The 20,984-nt window shown below is 43.5% G+C and overlaps 1 protein-coding gene across 1 annotated transcript in view; it reads right to left on the bottom strand.

The window, feature by feature from the left end:
* The window catches only part of ak5 (adenylate kinase 5), a 107,160-nt gene that overhangs the window by 21,259 nt on the left and 64,917 nt on the right, over nucleotides 1–20,984 (bottom strand). Inside the window, exons 8-9 of the mRNA XM_004078698.5 lie at nucleotides 19,807–19,880; nucleotides 3,271–3,316 (exon numbers count right to left, since the gene is read on the bottom strand). Coding sequence (XP_004078746.1) covers nucleotides 3,271–3,316; nucleotides 19,807–19,880 — 120 coding nt within the window. The remainder of the gene's footprint in view (nucleotides 1–3,270; nucleotides 3,317–19,806; nucleotides 19,881–20,984) is intronic.

Below are 20,984 nucleotides of genomic sequence, written 5' to 3'. Positions count from 1 at the left end.
CTGGCTCAAGTTGTGCTTCAGTTTTATGAACAGAGCCTGTAAACAGATGCTCAGCATTCTGGACCAAATGTCATCTTCAAGGGGGCCTGGTTTAACGTAAACAGAGTTACAGTAATTCAATAATGAGTTTATTGATGTGAGAAAAATTCCAAGCAGTTAACTTAAAAGTATAGCTCAATTTATCCCGTAGTCATAAAAGAGAGGAGCAGATTTAATCATCTGATGTTTCTGTTTGTCAAACTTCAAAACAAACTTTGGGTTTTTAATTAGAAATAAAATGACCTTTAAGCATATCAGCAGGTTGTGGAAATAGGTTTATTAATGATTTGTTGACAAGCTATAAGGGATTGTTATTATAAAGTGTAACCAAGTCTTTTAAAAGGCAAATAAACATCATAATCAGTCAAACAATAAATAAAAAGTTGTGTTTTGCAGAGACAGAATCAACTGATGGCACCGACCTGCAATGACAAAGAGGTTAAAAAAAATCTATAAGTTAAGTAAGAATGAACCTAGTAAGACACCAAAACTATTTAAACCAACAGACTTCAGGAATATTCTACATATCTGAAAATAAAAGTACAGCTGAGTTTTCAAGTTTAACTCAAATCTAATAAAGTGCTATGTCATAATTTGAAAACTTGTTCAAAACATATAACTAAATGTTAACTACAGAATAATATTAAACATTTACAGGATGTCCATCTGCTCTGACAAAATTCTGGTTTTACACTGAACAAAAATAAAAAAAGCAACACTTTTGGGTTTTGCTCCCGTTTGTCATAAGATAAACTCAAAGATCTGAAACATCAAGTATGGCTCACAAATGTGTCTAAATTGGTGATAGAGAGCATTTCTCCTTTGCTGAGATAATCCATCCCACCTAACAGGTGTGCCATATCAAGATGCTGATTAGACAACCTGAATATTGCACAGTTGTGCCTCAGACTGGCCACTTAGGCCACTCAATCTACAACTTTGACATCTGAAAACCGCTCACTCACACGACGCCACACATGCTGTCGGCCATCTGCCCTAAACAGGACAGATGGTTATACATATTTCTCTGCGGCGGGAAGATGGTTTCATAAACCGGGCCAGGGCGGCCCATTCCCCGCTGCTTGGATTAATACTATAATGTATTAAAATTGATATCCTAAAAATGTTCTATTATTGTCATTATTATTACCATCCGCTATGTGTACCATATTGCATGCACTTCCTACTAACATATTTGAATTAAACTTAATAACAATAACAATTAGTTGTTAGTGGGCTGCTAGAAGTTTGAAGCTGGGGAAACGATGGTGCACTGGGGTTCTGTCCTTTATCCTCATGTACTCCTTCTCTCCTCTATTCTTGATCATTTATTTATCATTTAGTTCTTCATGCCTCTGTTTGGTGCAGTGGGATTCATGTGTTGTCCCCCTTTCCTACTCCCATCCGGAGGACCGGGAGTGATTGATGTGGACCTCACCGTGGTGCAGCGGTAGGGCGGTTGACACATGATCGTAGGATTGCAGGCCTTGCATGCCCATGAGTCGATGTGTCCTTGGGCAAGACACTGAACCCCACCTTGCCTCTGGTGGTAGGCGGGCACCTGTGTTTGGCAGCGGCGCGGCCACCAGTGTGTGAATGTGTGTGTGACTGTAAAGCGCTTTGTCCTTGGTAGCGCTATATAAGTATACGTTTACCATCTCCCCCCCAGTTCCATCTGGATAAAGACCGTCTGCTGGACTATTTAAACATGTAGTTGTAGAGTAAGATAAGCTGCTTCTTCTCTATGAGTTCTGGTACATCGCCTGTCCGTCCTAGGGGGGGATCCCTCCTTCATGTGGGCATCCCTGAGGTTTCTTCTTTTTTTAACCAGAATCAATTTTTTGAGGAGTTTTTCCTTGCTGAGAAGGAGGGTCTAAGGGCAGGGATGCCAGTTTAGTTTACTCTGTTTAGTTTAGTTTAGCAATTACCTATTGTATTTTATAACTGATTTCATTTTCTTATACAATTGCTGGTCTGAAGCCCCTTGAGACGACTTTTGTTGTAATGTTGGACAATATAAATAAAATTGAATTGAATCCAACTGAACAGTGTTAGGGATTTATCTGGGAAGAGAACGTCTCTCCAACATGCCAGACACCATCAAATGTGAACTTTGGCAAACTTAAGTCAGGTCGAGACCCCAATGGCGATAAGACGAGCTTCCCTGAGACGGTTTCTGACAGCTTGTGCAGAAATTCTTTGGTTTTGCAGACCGACTGTCTGTGTAGCAGCTGTCCGAGGGGCTGGTCTCAGACGATCTTGAGGGGAACATGGTGGATGTGGAGGTCCTGGGCTGGTGTGGTTACACGTGGTCTGCGGTTGTGAGGCTGCTTGGATGTACTGCCACATCCTCTGAAACGTCTTTGGAGACGGCTGGTTGGTAGAGGAATGAACATTCAATTCATGAGCAAGAGCTTTAGTGGACGTTACTGCTGTCAGCATGCCAATTGCACGCTCCCTCAAACGTGGCCTTTTATTGTCGCCAGTCTTAGCCACACCTGTGAAATATTCATGCTGTCTATTCAACATCTTGTTATGGCATACCTATGAGGTGGGATGAATTATGTCAATATCACTATCACAGATGTAGACGATTTGTGAACAATATTTGAAAGAAATAGGTATTTTGTGTTTGTAGAAATTGTTTTAGATCTTTGAGTTCATCTCATGAAAGATGAGAGCAAAAAAACAAAAGTGCTGCATTTATATTTTTGTTCTGTGTATAAAGAAAGCTCCAGCTGTCATCCTCATCAGTTTACTGTCGCTGAAGCAGAGACAGGTGTTCCTGCACCAGTGGGATTTTCCTCCAACTATTGAGCTCGTTTACGCTCCAAACTGAAGTCTTTGGACCCAATCAGCCTCTGTGGAGAATTCTGTCTTCAGTAACATCGGTTCAGCTGATCAGATAAACACCAGAGTCTGACTGGGAATCGTGAATCAACAGATGAGCCTCCCACCCCATTACCCAATCAATGCAGCTGACGCAGAGACGCTAAAATACACACACACCCACATTCATGCCAAACACTGAGGTTCATTCAGTTAACCAGGAAGAAAAAGGCCTCATGACTTATGTGGCATTAGGCAGCATGGGGCAGTTTGTGTGTCTGTAATAAAATGTTGAATGAAATCTATTTCTGGGTAATGACAGACAGCAGACAAAGATATGTCGGTAAGGATTTGTTTTCATGTCTTATGACTCATATAAAATCCAGATTTTCATTGACTTACTTTCTGCTGATCCTTCAGCATACACACTTTCCTCTTCTTCTTCAACCTATAGAAGCAAAAAAGAATGTTTGCTTTTTAAAAAACTGAAACTATTGTTTTTTTACAGAAAGACATGACATCAAAAGCAACACTAGTAGCTCTTTAACGGCTGAAGATTTTCTGTCTGAAGCCTTAGACCAGAAATTTTACCTCATTTCAGTCAGACAACTCTTGCAGAAGAACATTTATTTCACGACATCTTTAGGTTTTCACAACATCTTTAGGATGACATTCACAATTTGATTCACAACTTCGTTTTGGCATAAGGCTCCGTTCAATTCCTTGAGACAATTATTTTTCCATACACTTTCGGGTAACAACCCCCGTAACGGAGCCCACAGGTGGAAGCCGGGGAGGAGGGAGGGGCAAAGAATGAGCGCTGAAGGTAAGAGAGAATGAACAATTGTACACCTGACTTAAATAGGACGCTAAGCAGGTGGGTTAATTAACAGACCCGCCCTAGGGGAGTAACCTGCAATTCTGCCGAGTGTCTGCCCGAAATGCGACGTGTCGCTTATTTCAGTCAGACAACTCTTGCAGAAGAACATTTATTTCACGACATCTTTAGGTTTTCACAACATCTTTAGGATGACATTCACAATTTGATTCACAACTTCGTTTTGGCATAAGGCTCCGTTCAATTCCTTGAGACAATTATTTTTCCATACACTTTCGGGTAACAACCCCCAACACCAAGATCATCCAGAAGAAGAAGAAAATGTGAATGTATAATGTATAATCAGTGTGTAAATAAGATGAGGTGTGTTTTCGGCAGCATTCCATTTTCACTTCATTTCATTTCATTTCATTTCATTTTCCAGTATGACTGCTATGTGTTTACCCGGCACCATTGACCGTTTGGCCGCTCCCTTCGAGAACCACTCTACGAAGGGAACATGCTATCTAGTGTATCTGCTATGTGTTTACCCGGCACCATTGACCGTTTGGCCGCTCCCTTCGAGAACCACTCTACGAAGGGAACATACTATCTAGTGTATCTGCTATGTGTTTACCCGGCACCATTGACCGTTTGGCCGCTCCCTTCGAGAACCACTCTACGAAGGGAACATGCTATCTAGTGTATCTGCTATGTGTTTACCCGGCACCATTGACCGTTTGGCCGCTCCCTTCGAGAACCACTCTACGAAGGGAACATGCTATCTAGTGTATCTGCTATGTGTTTACCCGGCACCATTGACCGTTTGGCCGCTCCCTTCGAGAACCACTCTACGAAGGGAACATTCTATCTAGTGTATCTGCTATGTGTTTACCCGGCACCATTGACCGTTTGGCCGCTCCCGTTCACCAGGGGAGCATACTATCTGAAGAGAGAAAGAGAAAAAGAAGACTGGAGGGGAGCCAACAAGATTACACAACCTGATTCAATTTAAACACCATGCATTTTATACTCATCATTCGCGGCTTCTACTTGAGGGAGGACTTCTCTTAAGATAATTATTTTCCTTACGCTTTAGGGTAACAAAAACCCCCAACGCCAAGATCATCCAGAAGAAGAAAATGTGAATGTATAATCAGTGTGTAAATAAGATGAGGTGTGTTTTTGGCTGCATTCCATTTTCACTTCATTTCATTTCATTTTCCAGTATGACTGCTATGTGTTTACCCGGTACCATTGACCGTTGGGCCGCTCCCTCCGAGAACCACTCTACGAAGGGAACATGCTATCTAGTGTATCTGCTATGTGTTTACCCGGCACCATTGACCGTTTGGCCGATCCCTTCGAGAACCACTCTACGAAGGGAACATGCTATCTAGTGTATCTGCTATGTGTTTACCCGGCACCATTGACCGTTTGGGTCGCTCCCTTCGAGAACCACTCTACGAAGGGAACATGCTATCTAGTGTATCTGCTATGTGTTTACCCCGGCACCATTGACCGTTGGGCCGCTCCCATTCACCAGGGGAGCATACTACCTCAAAGAGAGGGGGAAAGAAATGAAATGGGAGCCGACATAAGAAGTACTCCTACCTGATCTTAGAACGTAAAGCCCTCGCCCGCAAAACTGTGCGGAACTATAATTCTAGCCGCCATGGACGACCCTAGGATGACACAAACTTACATCCAATACAATGCTCCCGATGACATCCTATGCCATGAATGAAATAACCCCATATTTTAAGCTTCCATCACATACTATGACGGGTTAACGGCCATAAACATTTCATCTGGCATAATATTCACACAAGCTTAGTAAAATCCATTATTCTAAGCTGCCATCACACTATGACGGGCTCGACGCCATTATATACACATTATGCATGCTACTCACGCAGGCTTAATAACTTCCATTATTACGAACTCCAACGACAATACCACAACAAGCTTAACGGCCACAAAGTTTTCTCCCATTTGGCATACCAATTAAAATGATTGAATTGATACAACTTAGAGCAACCTAAATTTTGAGGCTTCCACCTGACAAATAATTTTCTTTCAACATTCATAATCCAAGAATTTCACACTCATTCTGCAGCTGACATAGATTGATTCAAGCCAGAAGTGTCCTTGGAACGCAGAGGAGGTCCACCACCCCTTCACTTTCAGTGCAGCAATAGGTACGTTGAGCAGTCATCGTTGCAGCACCAGATCAGGGAATGCATGGGTGACATCATTTCCTGGAAACGGAGAAGCTGATCGGGGCGTGAGGGTTCGCAGGCTCAGGATGCGATGCATAGATAAAAAAAAAACAAAGCAGTATTAGTCTTGACAAGAATATATAAATAACCCAGAAACTGATCAGTTTCAAAATGATTGAGATAAATTAAATAACAGTGCTTTTAAAAACAAATCTTAGAAAGTGAAATTTAATAGATAGTTAAGGTAAAGACCCATTGTGGATTTATCGCACCCTAGAAACCACCATAATTACAAATTCCAACAGTGAAATAATAGTGAAATATATGACCTGCACGGAATCTTAACACCAATTTTTTTTTTTTTTTTTTTTTTTTTTATATATTCCAATGATAAAAGTAACCTTTGACAGTTTCAGAGGGACGCACCTTCAGGAGGCCATCGAGGAGTAGGAGTAGTAGATGGGAAGCGTAGCCAAGGAGATTTGTAGATGAGGAAGGTCAACATCCCACGTAGCAGAGGATTACAGCTCGGCTGGATTTGATGCCTTGTATATGATATTAATGGTTCTCAAATTTTTATTTAGCCAAGGGCGACTGGATACTGCAAAAGAGAACTTGAGAGCCATGAGGGATCATAGGTTTTGATATTATTTTTTGCTAGACTGAACCTTAAGCATTCAGAGGCGGAGTATAACAAGCCTCCAAATGGGGATGCATCTAGCAGAGTGCCATCTGCTTAGAAAAGGCAGACCGAAGACTGACTTGTGGACACAAGATTTAACTCTTGAACTAAGCTTGAGAGCGCAAGTGATATATTTCCTATGGTCAGGGTAGAAGTTGCTCAAAGTGTTAATTAACCAAGTCAACCGATGACACAATACTATCATTCAATATTGAAACAGCCTTAATATAATCTCCAAGGATGAAATAACCGGACGACCCCTTAAGAACCATCAGAGCTGTAGATTCTGGCGGCCGGTCAAACACAAACCACTCTTCTTAAATCCTTTTCCCCCAAACCAGAAGGCGCAGACACAGGAGAAAAAGTGGAGGAAGCCTGAAGACACAACAGTCATCACAAAACCACTCCAGGCATAGAGAGGGAAAGATCAAACGCAAAACACGAAAATCCAGAACAGGAACACGCGGCCCAGGATCGAACTACCCCCAGCCGAGAAAACAAGGCCGCGACGAGACCGACACACTCACTAAAGCGGCCGACGCAAGTCCCTGAGGACAGGGCAGGACCCACTGGGGTACACAGAGCAGGGAAAAAACAGGCGGAGCAGAACGTGCGGGGGCAATGAATGAGGATCGCTGAGTGAATAAAATGAGCCATAGACGCTGCATAAGAGAGACCAATCATAAGGGAAAATGTCCATAGAGCAGAGACGGGTCCAAGAGACACTGATTCACATTCCAACTAACCAGCAGCTACAACAACGAAGAAAACAAACAGAAGAACCGCCATAATAATAAAGCCAGCATCAAATTAAAGACAATCAAGATTTACACACAGCTCCCAAAGAACAAAACAGCAATAGAAAACAAATGCTAAAAGCCACGATAAATTCAGCCAGCATGAGAAACCTGTCCAAACGAAGTCTGCCAGCCTTCACAACCACAGAAAGGACCCCACAACCCCTGCAAAAAAAAAAAATAAAACAACCGGACGACGCAGAACAACGCAGCAGAAAAAGAATCAGAAGCGCATCATAAAGGACCCGGAAAAAACTACAATTCCCAGGGTCCTTAGGGGCGTGACGTCACCGAAGTAAACAGGAAGTGAGACGCAGCCATAGAAAACTACACGGGAAAAGTTCCGCATGAAGCTCACCGTGGATAATTGGGGTGACCACGGCAGACGAGAAGACCCGACTACTCCTGATCGGGGGGGCACGGACATCCCGAACATTGCGGAAAGCACACCCCCTGCAGATGCACGCGACCGCGGCGAAACGAACGCGCTGTGCGCCGTCAGCCGCCCGCGGATCGTCAGCCGCCCGCGGATCGTCAGCCGCCCGCGGATCGGAGGAGAAATTAAGGAGAGCAGACGCGGCGAAACCAAAACCCCACATCAGAAAGATGGGGATCATCCTTCCCAAGGACGGGGGAACACGGCAAGACGCCGAAAGAGAAGGAGACCCGCGGGCTCGGAGACCGGCAAAGAATGAGCGCTGAAGGTAAGAGAGAATGAACAATTGTACACCTGACTTAAATAGGACGCTAAGCAGGTGGGTTAATTAACAGACCCGCCCTAGGGGAGTAACCTGCAATTCTGCCGAGTGTCTGCCCGAAATGCGACGTGTCGCTTATTTAGTTGAATCAATTTTTCCTGTGTAAGACCTGTAGGCCTGATAGTTTTATTAGTTCATAGTGAACTGTTGTCATTTATCAAAGCAAATGCAAATCAATGAGCTGCACTTCACATTCGTTTCTATGTAAAAAGTTCATTTTATATAGATGTCTGACACATTCTACACTTGTTGGTGTTTCTTCATGTATGATCAATACAGAAAACACTGCAAACATTAAAACTTGGACAATTTAACCACAATAGAATGACCTGGACTGAACTGTGCCATACAAATCTTTTCATTTTTGGAATAAATTGAATTTAAAAAATCCTATTTCCGTTTTATTTTTGCTAGGTTTGGTATTTTCTTGCATCCTTGGTGCCACTATGAGACTTTTTGATTCACCAAGTTTGATAAATATTGTTTGATCTACCTGGTTCTGTTCAGAGGAGTAACTACACTCTGGATAAGACAAAGAAACTCAGGAGACACCTTTATTTGCAGACCAAAGTGAAGAAGCACCAGGACTGCAGATGGTTTATATTTACTGTAGTTTAGATGCTTTTTCCATGCTATGCAGAAAAAGATGCCCTCTCAAGATGCTCCGGCTTGATGATATGTTTTGTTGCAAACGCTGGATACAAAGTAACGTTCGTTTTTGATACATTTCTTGAAGTTTTACTTTTAGCTTTTATCTATAATTCACTATTAAAAGGGCCATCATTTTTTAAAGTTATGCACAACATGTTGCCTGTTTTTTTAAAGAGTATTAAATGAACAACTCTGAGAAGTCAGTTATTTTTGTCAGGACAGCTTGCGTCTCCATTACAGGGCTCACATATGCGATAAATCTGATTTTGGCCGAAAATCCATCTCAGTGCGAGTCCTTCATCCGCATGCAGCTCTGAAGGAGGCAGGCAGAGGAGTAAATAAAGAACGGGTGGAGGCTGTGGCACAGCAGCGTCAAAATGCATCAAAGGTGGGTCACGTGATGCTCTCCTTGAACTGCTGCCCGCCTCAGTTCGGGTTTATTTATCCCATCATCCACTGTTTTCGTTTCAAGGGAAATTATCCAACGCTGCTACAAAGGCTTCCTCCTTTAGACTTGGAGCTGTGATTAAAAATTTCTGTTTGGCTTGTCAAGCTCTGAGGTAAAGCCTGCAGGAAACTATGGAGTCACAGCATTCTCACGGTTAACCCTAAGGTTTTCAGTGCCACTTTTCTTTAACAATTTGTATCATTAGAAAGAAAGATTGCACACTTTTCTACCGCAAGCAGAAATGCAGGATGTCTGTTACATATCTAAAAGTTTGGTCAAAAGACTCCGTGGATCAACCTGACTGACATTTTTGGAGGCTGACCTTTGAAAGCCTTTGCTTTTACAGTCAGGGCCGTGTCTAAAGTTTCTTGGAAAGACTTCTGTAGCTTCTGGAAAGGAGAAACCTGTTCTTGACAAAGACATCCTGCATGTCGAAATGCACAGTAACCTGGTCAGTTTTTGCCCACAATGACCAAGAAACGAAAACCTTTAAAAAAACGCATCTGAAAATGGGAGGCCAGTCATTCTGAGAACAGAAATTCAGCAGCTTTAAACAACCACAGAGTAAAAACATCCCTATAATTACACTCAGAGGACTTTAAATGTTATAAATTACTTGCTATTCTGTCTTCAATTCACTAACTTTGATGAACAAAGCAGTCATTTATGTGCCATATTTAGAATCACATATTATGAGCCTCACAGCACATTTCATCTAATGTCATAAACAGGACTGCTTTCTTGTGTTCCTTTACGCTAAGAAAAGAGGTCAAAAATGACTCAGGCGATTGTGCCTTTAGGCCAATGAGATGCATGTGTGATTCACGTTGTAAAAATAAAGTAAAAACATGCGCCTCGATGGGTTTTAATGCTACGTTTCTACTTGAATAATTAAAAAGCAGCAGAGATTAAAATCCAGTTGCATCAATTAGGATCTGGCGAGGGATCTCACAATTATGCAAGCACAGAGCTGAGAGGCTGGGGCAGTTTTTGCATCAGCACTTTACACAGAATTCAAAATGACTCCAATTATGCAAAACATTTAAAACCACAGAACGTCTTTGTTCCAACTTCTATCTAAAGGTTTCTCAGCTTTGACAGGTCCACTGTTATTTTCACTTTAAGGAAAAACTGGGATTCTGTGAAGACTGAACGCACATTTTACCAAACAAGAGATGGTTTTCATGCAGACAGCCAGATATTTTAATGCGCCGATAATCTGAACAAAATAGTTTTCTTTTATCATTCGCACAAATGATTATAAACTATATTGAAAACACAAAAAATATAACTGAAAAATTAAAAAAATGCATCCATCCATCCATCCATCCATCCATCCATCCATCCATCTTCCTCCGCTTATCTGGGACTGGGTCGCGGGGGTAGCAGTCTGAGCAGAGATGCCCAGACTTCCCTCGCCCCCGCCACTTCCGGGCCAGCCGAGCGATGTAGTCTCTCCAACGTGTCCTGGGTCTTCCCCGGGGCCTCCGTCCAGTGGGACATGCCCGGAACACCTTCCCAGGGAAGCGTCCAGGAGACATCCGGACTAGATGCCTGAGCCACCTCAGCTGACTCCTCTGGATGTGGAGGACAAGCGGTTCTACTCCGAGCTCTCTGCGGGTGACCGAGCTTCTCCCCCTATCTCTAAGGGAGCACCCAGCCACCCTACAGAGGAAGCTCATTTCAGCTGCTTGTATTCGGGATTTCGTTCTTTCGGTCATGACCCAGAGCTCATGACCATAGGTGAGTATTGGAACGAAGATCGACCGATAAATTGAGAGCTTTGCTTTCTGCCCCAGCTCTCTTCACCACAACGGACCGATACAGTGACCGCATAACGACAGACACTGCTCTGAGCCGCCTGTCAATGTCACGCTCCGGTCTTCCCTCATTCGTGAACAAGACCCCAAGATATTTAAACTCCAAACTCCAAGCTCCTACTCCGGTCATACGGAGACCGGACAGCCCTCAGTGAGGCTCCCGGGACCCCATACTCCCAGAGCACCCCCCACAGGACACCACGGGGAACGCGGTCGAACGTCTTCTCCAAATCCACAAAACACAACTGGACTGGATGAGCGAACTCCCTCCAGCACTCTAAAGAGGGCGTAGAGCTGGTCCACTGTTCCACGACCAGGACGGAAACCGCACTGTTGTTCCCGGATCTGAGGTTCAACTAAAACAGGCAGCCGTGGTGCAGCGGTAGGGCGGTCGACCCATGATTGTAAGATTGCAGGTTCAATTCCCGCCTTGCACCCCCATGTGTCAAAGTGTCCTTGGGCAAGACACTGAACCCCACCTTGCCTCTGGTGGCAGGTTGGCCCCAGTGTTCGGCAGCGGAACCGCCATCAGTGTGTGAATGTGTGTGTGACTGTAAAGCACTTTGGGCCTTCAAAAGGGGGTAGAAAGCGCTATATAAGTATACGCCATTCACCATTTAATAGACGGACTCTCCTCTCCAGGACCCTGACAAAGACTTTCCCAGAGAGGCTGAGGAGTGTGAATCCCTGATAGCTGGAAAATACTCTCTTAAAAACAGTTTCAAAAAATGTTATTTTCCTTTATAATGTTTGTCCGTTTCATTGAAGACACAAATTGCAGACTTGTGCGAAATAAAATGGAACAAATGTAATATTAAACCTGAGAAACCAACAATAATTTTCTTCAGCGCTTTTAAAGTCGATTAAACAAAATACATTTTTGTTTGTTCATTTTGGAAACCAGCAATTAACAGCAGACAAACGATAAAAAAAAAAAAAAAATTACATAAAAACACCTTGAAACAATTTTAACAAAAAATGAAAAACTTTGTTGCATTTAACTTATAATTAGCATTAAAAAAACATTTAGTCATGAAATGCTAAACAATTTCCCTCCTTTATTGACTGAACTGAAGCTCTGAAGTCGTTTTGAGGTTCAGTTTTGAGGAAAACTTCCCACCAAAATGAAAAACAACGTCCTCTGCTGTTCCCATCTTTAGTTAGTGATTGATAACACACTGCTCTGGTTGTAAGGGTTGTGATTTTCCCATTTGCCCACTTGCAGGGAGGTTGATGTGAACTCTGTGCGTCTGGAGTTTGAGGACGGAGGAGACGCACGGTCAAGCGAAGCGCAGCGCTGTTCGTGTTAAACAAATGCTGTCAGCGTGGAGGAGTGCTGGGTGTCGGTGACGTGCCAACTTGGCATGCGGACACACCAACTGGTGTGATGGCTCAGAGGCAGCATCACACACACAGCAGGAGTTTCCACGTGATGGAGAGGAAATATGTGCATCAACACTTAGTGAAAACAATACCAGAAAAAACGGTTGTCACTTTTATTTTGAAGATGTCAACCACAAACCCACATGCTTACGCAAAAAGAATAATTCTGCAATCTCTCCAAATGAGTGTGGTTATCACTAAACCTCACCACCCAAAACTGACTCATTGTCATCAAATTCTAAAGTGTCAGTTGTTGTTTTTATAATGGTTTCATAATCTTTAGTTTTTTCATTTATTATTTTCTGCATTTGCGACAGCGGTCATTCTGACATGATGTGTAGTAAATGTCATTTATTCTCTAACTGAATAGCTCACAGCAGATATAGGTGCAGTTTTTGCACAGGGCTGTCGACTTCCAACCACAGTTTGTTTCCTCCGATTGTACACTTCCTTTTGGGAAAGTGTGACTTGTACCAGAAAATGAAGGAGTTTGTTCACCTGCAGTGATTCATCTACGGACAAACTGTCCAGCTGAACAAAATGCAGACTGTGAGAGGTGTACAGTTTAAGCCTTATCCACATGCACCTGTACAGGTGCAGCGAGTTCTCCTGGCCTGGCCTTGTGCTATCCTATGACCCCACCCTTACATTGACGTGTTCTCCCTACCATGACAAAGGTGATTAAGTTGGACAGATTTCATGTAATCCATGGACACCAGTGAAGATCACAAATCATTGAAGAAAAAAGGGTTCAGCGCACTGTCTAGTGGGTCTAGATGACCCAACTCCCTATGGTAAAGTGCCTAGGATAGCACAAGGGTTATGAGGAGCACAGGTGTGTCGTGCAGTTCCCTCGTGGCTCATGAAGCCCCATTGAGGGATGCCATTGTCGTGCGTGGAGTAACTGTATCATAAACTTTTTGTAAGAATAATGCAAGTTACAGGACGTACAGGTGATGCTGTTGAACATCTTATGCCACACTCTTGCCATTAGTGAGGTGAGTGCACTGGCTCCTGACTGACCCGGCTCAAAGATTTTACACACAGATTGTGCCCGTAGGACACCCACACAAACTTACACTCTGATTGTCTAATTTCCTCATTCCTCACAGTCAGGTTGCACATTTATCACGTGAACAACACTAATAGGTCCACTACGCAGAATGCAGGCTTTAGGGGGGTTATAAAAAGGAAAAATCTGTGACACGCCTGCGTCTCACCCACTTCCCCTTTACTTTCCCTTAGGTGTTGTATAAGTGTTCTCTATGACCTGTCGCCTGCAGCATGCCCCTAGGAAAAAATGTGCACGGACATTTTTGCATTACAGGCTTACCGGGTTGTCTTCCATCCCAAAAGTTCCTGCAGGTCACCCGCGTGCCCCGTACAAAGGTAACTAATTAGTTCTTCATACTCTGCTGCTCGACTTTAAGAGCACACATCACCATTGCTAGAACTCGGATGTCTGCTCTAAAATCTGCTCTGGGATCACCAAAAGGGATCCAGGACATTTATCAGACAGACGGGTAATTCATTCTTTCCTGTCAGTAAAGCGTTTAAAAAGACTCACTGTGTGATGCTGCTATTATCTGATTCGGTCTTGATGTCTGATAAGCGGTGATGAATAGTTCTGTGTCACTTTTCAGAGAATTTTGTCTGGAGTGTTCACACTTGCGGGGAAAGCAGTTACAGACACACTTTCAATTTAACTGCAGCCTTCTGTTCGTTAGGAAGAAATCAACCGAGCCGAAGACTTTCCATCCATCCATCCATCCATCCATCCATCCATCCATCCATCCATCCATCCATCCATCCATCCATCCATCCATCCATCCATCCATCCATCCATCCATCCATCCATCCGTCCGTCTGTCCGTCCATCCATCCATTTTCTGAACCTGCTGAATCCTTTTCCGGTGTACACCCTGGACAGGTCACCAGGCCGTCTCATCTGACCAATCGTTGTAAAACCATTTCATTCATGCATTGTATCTAAGCACTGACCTGCCTTACTTACATGTCCACTTTAGCTTTAGTCTAGAAAAATGAAGATTTTATTGATTTTTGCAGAAATGATTTTCCCCCCTGAGACGCTTTAAACTTCAATCTCATGTAGGGTTGGGCGATGTCCCCTAATTTGGCCGTTGACGATGTTTGCTGTCAACCATCGGGATGGACGATGACATCGTCGGGGGGGTATTTTTACATTTTTCGTTCTTATATAACCGCTATTCGTTATTTTGCTTTTTTCATTTTATTTCCCAACTAATGGTTAATCCGCGATGATCCAGTATAAACTGAGGGAAGTGACTTTAACAGAAAAAGTAACAAGCAAAATAGAAAAGAAGTGGTCCGCTCCCGCACTTAACTAGCGAAGTGGACCGGCGGAGGGCGGATTTACAGCTTTGTGTTTGATGGGAAGGGGGGGGGGGGGTACATGAGCGGTATGTGTGGGAGATTTAAGACTGCGATCCGTCCCGCAGCTCTAGGGGTACAAGCAACCGAACTCAGAACCGGGTCTAAACGTGTGTCTGAGCACAGCTCGGATCGTCAGCACACACAGCGGTTTGAGCATCAAAGCAGAAATGTCGCTCAGTCCTTAGAAAACATTCAAGCAATCACGTGGATTTGTGTTTCCAGTCGTGTCCCGACTAAATAAAGGCTGATGTTATTCACAGGATGCAGCGCCACCCAAAGCTTATGTTGTTAGCCCGTGTTAGCATACTGCTAATCCTGGCTCCGTTCAGAAAAAGCACTGACCACACGGATTAAAATTCAAATGATGAGCGAACAGGTGTTTCATAATAACCGTAACATTATTAAAAGCACGTTTAGAAGATCGTCTCGTATTTTACCGAGCTGACATGTCAATGTATATAGCCGCTCGGTGCTGTTATCGTTTTGTATTGAATTGTTACCTTCAATAAAGTTTGGAAAAAAAGCCGCTCGGCGAAAGTTGTATCCTCTTCCGGTTTTCAAACTGCGCATGTGCGAAATACTGCGCGTGTGCGAATGATTTATTCCGACCGAAATTGTGACCTTAGTGAACGTTTTTATATTCTAAAAACATTTTTCTGGGCCCATGTACACGGTTGGATTCTAATCCGACCATTGATCCCATCAAGATATTTTGTACATGTAACCGCGGCTTATGATGTCGACGCGCAACGTGGCGGGGGCGTGGCATCACGATGGTGGTCTCCCCATCGGGATGTCAGTCACCCATCACGATGGACGATGATATCGTCCATCGGCACAACCCTAATCTCATGTCTTCTAGTTCTTTCTGCAGGTATTTTAGTAGAAACACTCCACAGCACACTGTGAACGGTGTCACTCTTAAACCTTTCACAGAGCCAGCTGGGTCGTACCACTTTTTAACCACTAAATGTAGCTGTTGTCTAATGTAGAATTTTGAGAAAAGTAAGTTGTGTAAATTGTTGTTTGGACATAGAAACCATTGTTTCTCTTTCTTTTGCCCAAGGAGCCCCTGAAGCCCTGTAGTGAGCATTTCCCCCTTAACCTATTTGCTCTCTCCCATAATAATGTGATCATCCGGCCCATGAATAAAACATGCCAAAGTAGAGATCCACTCTACCGATATTTCAGGAAAGGGGGATGATTTGAATTTTTCGATGACGGCTTTATTGCTCATTACCCCCTCATAAGGTCGGGCTCTGACAGCATTCGGCCGGTGGCTGTGAGCTTATAGCTGCAGCTGCTCTGCCAGGCTGTCTGTGCTGACAGTTGCTCCGGCTGTGGATGCATTTTCCATTCAGACTCCGGCTGCTTCCTAAATGAATCTGTGCTGCTGCATATGTAGCTGCACTGAAACTCTAATAAGCCAAGTAGACAGTGTCAAACCTGAGGCCAGTCGAGCTCTAATCAGCCGTGAAAGGATGTTGACGATCATACGACCAACGCACGTGCAGCAAAAGCACGCCGTTGCAGTTAAACTGCGCTGCGTGTCACATTTCACACGTTAGCTGGCACTGTGGATGTTTCACAGAAGAGATCAGAAGCATCCGCTCTGCTCTCCCTCCACTGAGACCTCCTTCATCAGCGCACTTACAAAACGCATCTCACACACGTGTGTTGAGGAGGCAGCACAGCGTCTGCCCTGCACCTCGCCATGAAGACTGTGCCGCCGCTCGCCACAGGACACGCCACTCCAGGGACAGAGCAGAGCATCGACCCAGCTCTGTGATTTTCTTTGCTCTAGCCTGCAAGGCTTACCCCCTTCCTAAGTCTGGATGCAGCAGGCTTGTCCGGGCTTTGAATGTGTGTGATAATGAGTCCATGAATTACTTATAGATTAGCCTTTTTAAAGGTCGTTTTTTGTCTGGAACAACAAGCCAATTTATAAGGAATTCCCAGCAGGACGCTGACTTTCAGGTGGCAAAGCACCTGGAGGTCAAGGGCTGAGCAAATGAGCAACAGTTTGTCTGATCTGATTACCTCAGTGACTTCATGTTCAGGTTATGAGACCACTCACTCTATTCTACCAAAATCCCCAACAGCGGAGCAAACTTTTTGCTTGGTTTATAGACTGAAGGAAACTATTTGTATGTCATTTTCTAGATTGTTTTGATTAGTTTCCATTTTTTCATGGCTTAGGGAAAATATGTTTGGCATATCCCTTCAGGGGTCGTCAGAGCAAATCAGCTTTCACTGATTCACACAGGTGGTTTGGCACAGGTTTTTAACGCCTGATGCCCTTTCAGACGCAACCCTGCATTTTATCCGGGCTGGGGACCGGCACAGGATGATCCAGACTTGGGCCACCTTTGTGGCTAAATAGTTAAGCAGTAGCGTGAAGGGTGTTGCTGAAGGACACACACTGGATGAAGCCCCCTGGGAATCGAACCCTGCGCCAGTCCTACACGCATCCACCTGAGCCATCCAGCCACTCTTAGAAAATGGTGGAAATAAAAGCTTTTTCTTTTGTTGCTGTGTCTTTTCACAACACTAAAAAGTCAGCAAAGAAGCCGGTAAATGGAACCCGTCAGGTGTTATTTTTCCCCCAATCGAGCTGCAAACCAATCTGCAGATGTGTGAGACATGGGGCGCCGTTCAGGCTTTGGTCCAAAGACTCAAACTCCAATCTGTTGGAGTCTGTAAAGATGGTGTATTTACTGCACAGGTGCGATGGGAAGCAGGCGATCTATTTGAAAAAATAGATATCTGAATTATTCTAATTAAAAAAAACATTTAATCCTGTGATGGTGCAACACAAGTTATTCCCATTTGTGGTCTTAAACACTTGCCATTCCAAGCCTTGGTGTCCTACTGGAGCTTTCTAGGATTACATCTTACAAATGTGACAGGATTTCTGAGGGATCACAGGGTTTCTGGTCTTCTTTTAAGGTTTTTCTAAAAGACATGTAGTTGCTCATCTGAGGAGCTTCTCAAGAAATTCAGCTTTTTATGTACTGACTTCTTCAAACAAGGGGGAACAAAACCTCTGAGGTGGGTTTTGGCACATAAGTGAACCGTTACATTTCTGTACCTGTGTAGATAATAAGGGTTATGAAGATCGGCTTTCATAAGACGTGATCTGATGACATGAAGGCCGAATCCGAAGTCTACCCCAACCCATCCGACTGCAGGGGCATTTGGAGCTTTAGAGGTGTGCGAACTTGTTTTTTAACTCTTGTGCTATCTTGTGGGGTCCAAATTATTTGCGATCTTCACTGGTGTCCATGGATTACATGAAATCTTTCCACCTTTATCCACCTTTGTCATGGTAAGGAGAACACGTCAATGTAAGGGTGGGGTCATCTGGAGCCCACAAGATAGCACAAAGGTTAAGGGACAGCTGTAGGGGCTTGGGGCTGGAAATCCCTCCGCTGGGAGGGTGGTCCGTGTCGTGCTGTGCCGTGGAGGACAAACACATTTCTTCACATGGCTGCGCACTGAAGCACAGAAGTTTACATTCAAATGTAAGCAATGACTTTTGGAAGTTCTGACAGCTTCTCCCTTATGTAGATGAAATGTTAAATGGCGCATACTTGTGTGGCGCTTTTCTACCTTCCTCGAGTCCCATTAACCCATTCACACAGTGATGCCGGCTCCGCTGCCGAACACTGGCACCAACCTTCTACCAGAGCAAGGTGGACTCTGACATATGGGCGGACAAGGCGGGGAATCAAATCTGCAATCTTCAGATCAGACGTCGACTACTCTATCGCTGCACCACGGCCGCCCCGGATGACCGGCGACTATTCTTGATGTCATCGAGGGGTAGTAACGTCTGAATTTGAAGACATTCTTTTTCCATATCTCTCCGTTTGGAGGGCTAAATGTAGGGGTAAGGAGAAGCAGTAGGGGTAGGGAGAGAATGCGGATTTGGCCGTACTTTGACAAAAAAGGAATATTCTACAAGAACAAGAATTTGCACCTCATCACAATCAATACATTTCTTGGTGATGTGCAGCAGCCTGAGATGCAGCTGTGCTTCCTTTAAACTTGGTCACAGCTCCTCCTGCCTGCATTATTTATCAGACGAAGGAAGCTGCCAGAGAACAGTTTGTAAGATTTACAAAAAGGAGCTTTTACCTCGACAACCTGTGACATACTGCTGAGCAAAACGCTAGCCTCCCTGGTGCAGGCAAGCAAACAGCAAACAGGCTGAGTTATGTTGAACAGTTTATAAGACACTTCAATGGAAAACACACCAGGGATAAGGTTTACTGCAGGGACACAAGTCCTGCTTGCTTCCAAACCATCACATTTGTTAAAATAGCATTTAAACACATGCTGTTTGCAGCCACTCCAGGGATGCAAAATACCCAGAGGTCTTGCTTCACCGACTGCAGCACCCACACTGCGTGAAGGAACACAGCTCATCTGAAACGCCGCCAAACGTTACGCAACAACGCTTGCTATCTCAGGACATTTTCGGGGCGGATTCATCTGCCCTTCTATCTGATCGGTTCACTGTTTGCCTCCAGTGAAAAGGTAATTTGCAGCTGTCATCTGGGTTTTCTTAAAAGTCAAAAGGAGGAACAGTTTGAAAGCTGATGATGCAAGTTTCTAATAAAAGAAATAAGCTGCAAAAAGGAGAATGTTTCACAATTTTATCCTTATTAGGATTACATGATGACTTCTAAAAGTACAAATGAAGAGTAAAACCTCACATTTGTTGGATTTTGGTACATTTTGTAAGTACACCTCATTCCTTACACCCACAATCTGCACACAGTGAATTCCTTCAACAAACATTCTCTATTAACACACAGAATACTGTGGTTGTTCGACAAAAACGTTCTGAATTGTGCTATAAATATAAATAATGAGTTTTGAAAAGCTCAAATGAAAACCTGGTGTTTGACAGGTAGCAGACGGCGCAGCATCAGTTTACCTCGTCATCCTTCCAGACAAAATCTGCCAAGCTGCTTGCCTCACCCAGAAGACAGAGATCCAGCTCACTGGGACCTGTGGAGGAAAAAAAAATCACAATATTCATTAACATTTCATGCATTCATTGACCTGATTACAGTAGATTTTTTAGAAAATGTATTATATTGGAAAGTAATGTGGGGAGTTTTTAGATTCTTTTCTCAGCAAATTATATTAACTGATGGTATTTCAGTGTTGCAACATTTTAAAGTCCCACATCTTTTGATCATTATCAAATTGTTTCAAGCGGTATTTTAAATAGGATTATGCCATTTTTAGGCAAAATCAAAGACCTGTGTCATTTTCTAGCACATAGCTTCTGCGGAGCGGCAGTAGTTCATTAGAAATTCACCTGCACTGATATTCCATCAACCCTTTGTTTACATGTTCTCCCGCTTACAGCCCCTCACACCCCCAGCCTAACATTACCGGTGCAATAAAAATGGCGAGTTCTATTGGAGCCATCCAGCCGTACAGTTTAGATCCAGATTCCAGCTCAGACGTGGAAAACAAAGACGTTCATGGATCTGTTTGTCTGCAGGTGGATGATCAGAATGGAGCTGATTCCATTGATTGTAGTTTGTATGTAGAAACTACAAGCTTTTTATAAACAGAATTTTTTTGCTCCTGATTCATTGAAATGATCAGAAAAGCTATTTCAAGCTATAATGTTTTTACATTTGTTCTCTATTATGAGAAAAGTACATGTTAAAACACCAAAAACACCCTTTTCATTGGAGTGGGTCTCTTAATAAAAAGTGGACGATGGTTAGATTAATGGTTAAATTCTTTCTGTGTATTCCCTTTAGTTTCCAAGGGCTTTTAAAGTCTCTACTGCTGCATTTGCTTTTTCACCATCTATCCAAGATTTTTTTTAACTTTTAAGTCACTGTTGTTCTGAACTCTCTGCCACACGGCTTAATTAGCCGAATAAAAACAATCCTCAGACTAAAATCGCTTTCCTCAGTTTTCAAACCTTTTCAGTTTTATAGGTTCAGAAATGTGATGGTGTGATGAATTGTTCTGATGCGCACATTCTCTGCTTTCACACGTCCCCAAAGGACTCGGAAGTATTTTGAGATCTTAGAATTCAAGCCCCGGTCTGCGGATGGAAGCCACGCTCATGCTGCACGCTCTCAC

Source organism: Oryzias latipes, chromosome 17 (genome assembly GCF_053564925.1).
Source record: "Oryzias latipes strain Hd-rR chromosome 17, Olatipes_Hd-rR_3.1".
Classification (NCBI taxonomy): domain Eukaryota; kingdom Metazoa; phylum Chordata; class Actinopteri; order Beloniformes; family Adrianichthyidae; genus Oryzias; species Oryzias latipes.
The sequence above is the reverse complement of the archived record's forward strand: the minus strand, read 5'-3'. Positions and strand labels throughout refer to the sequence as shown.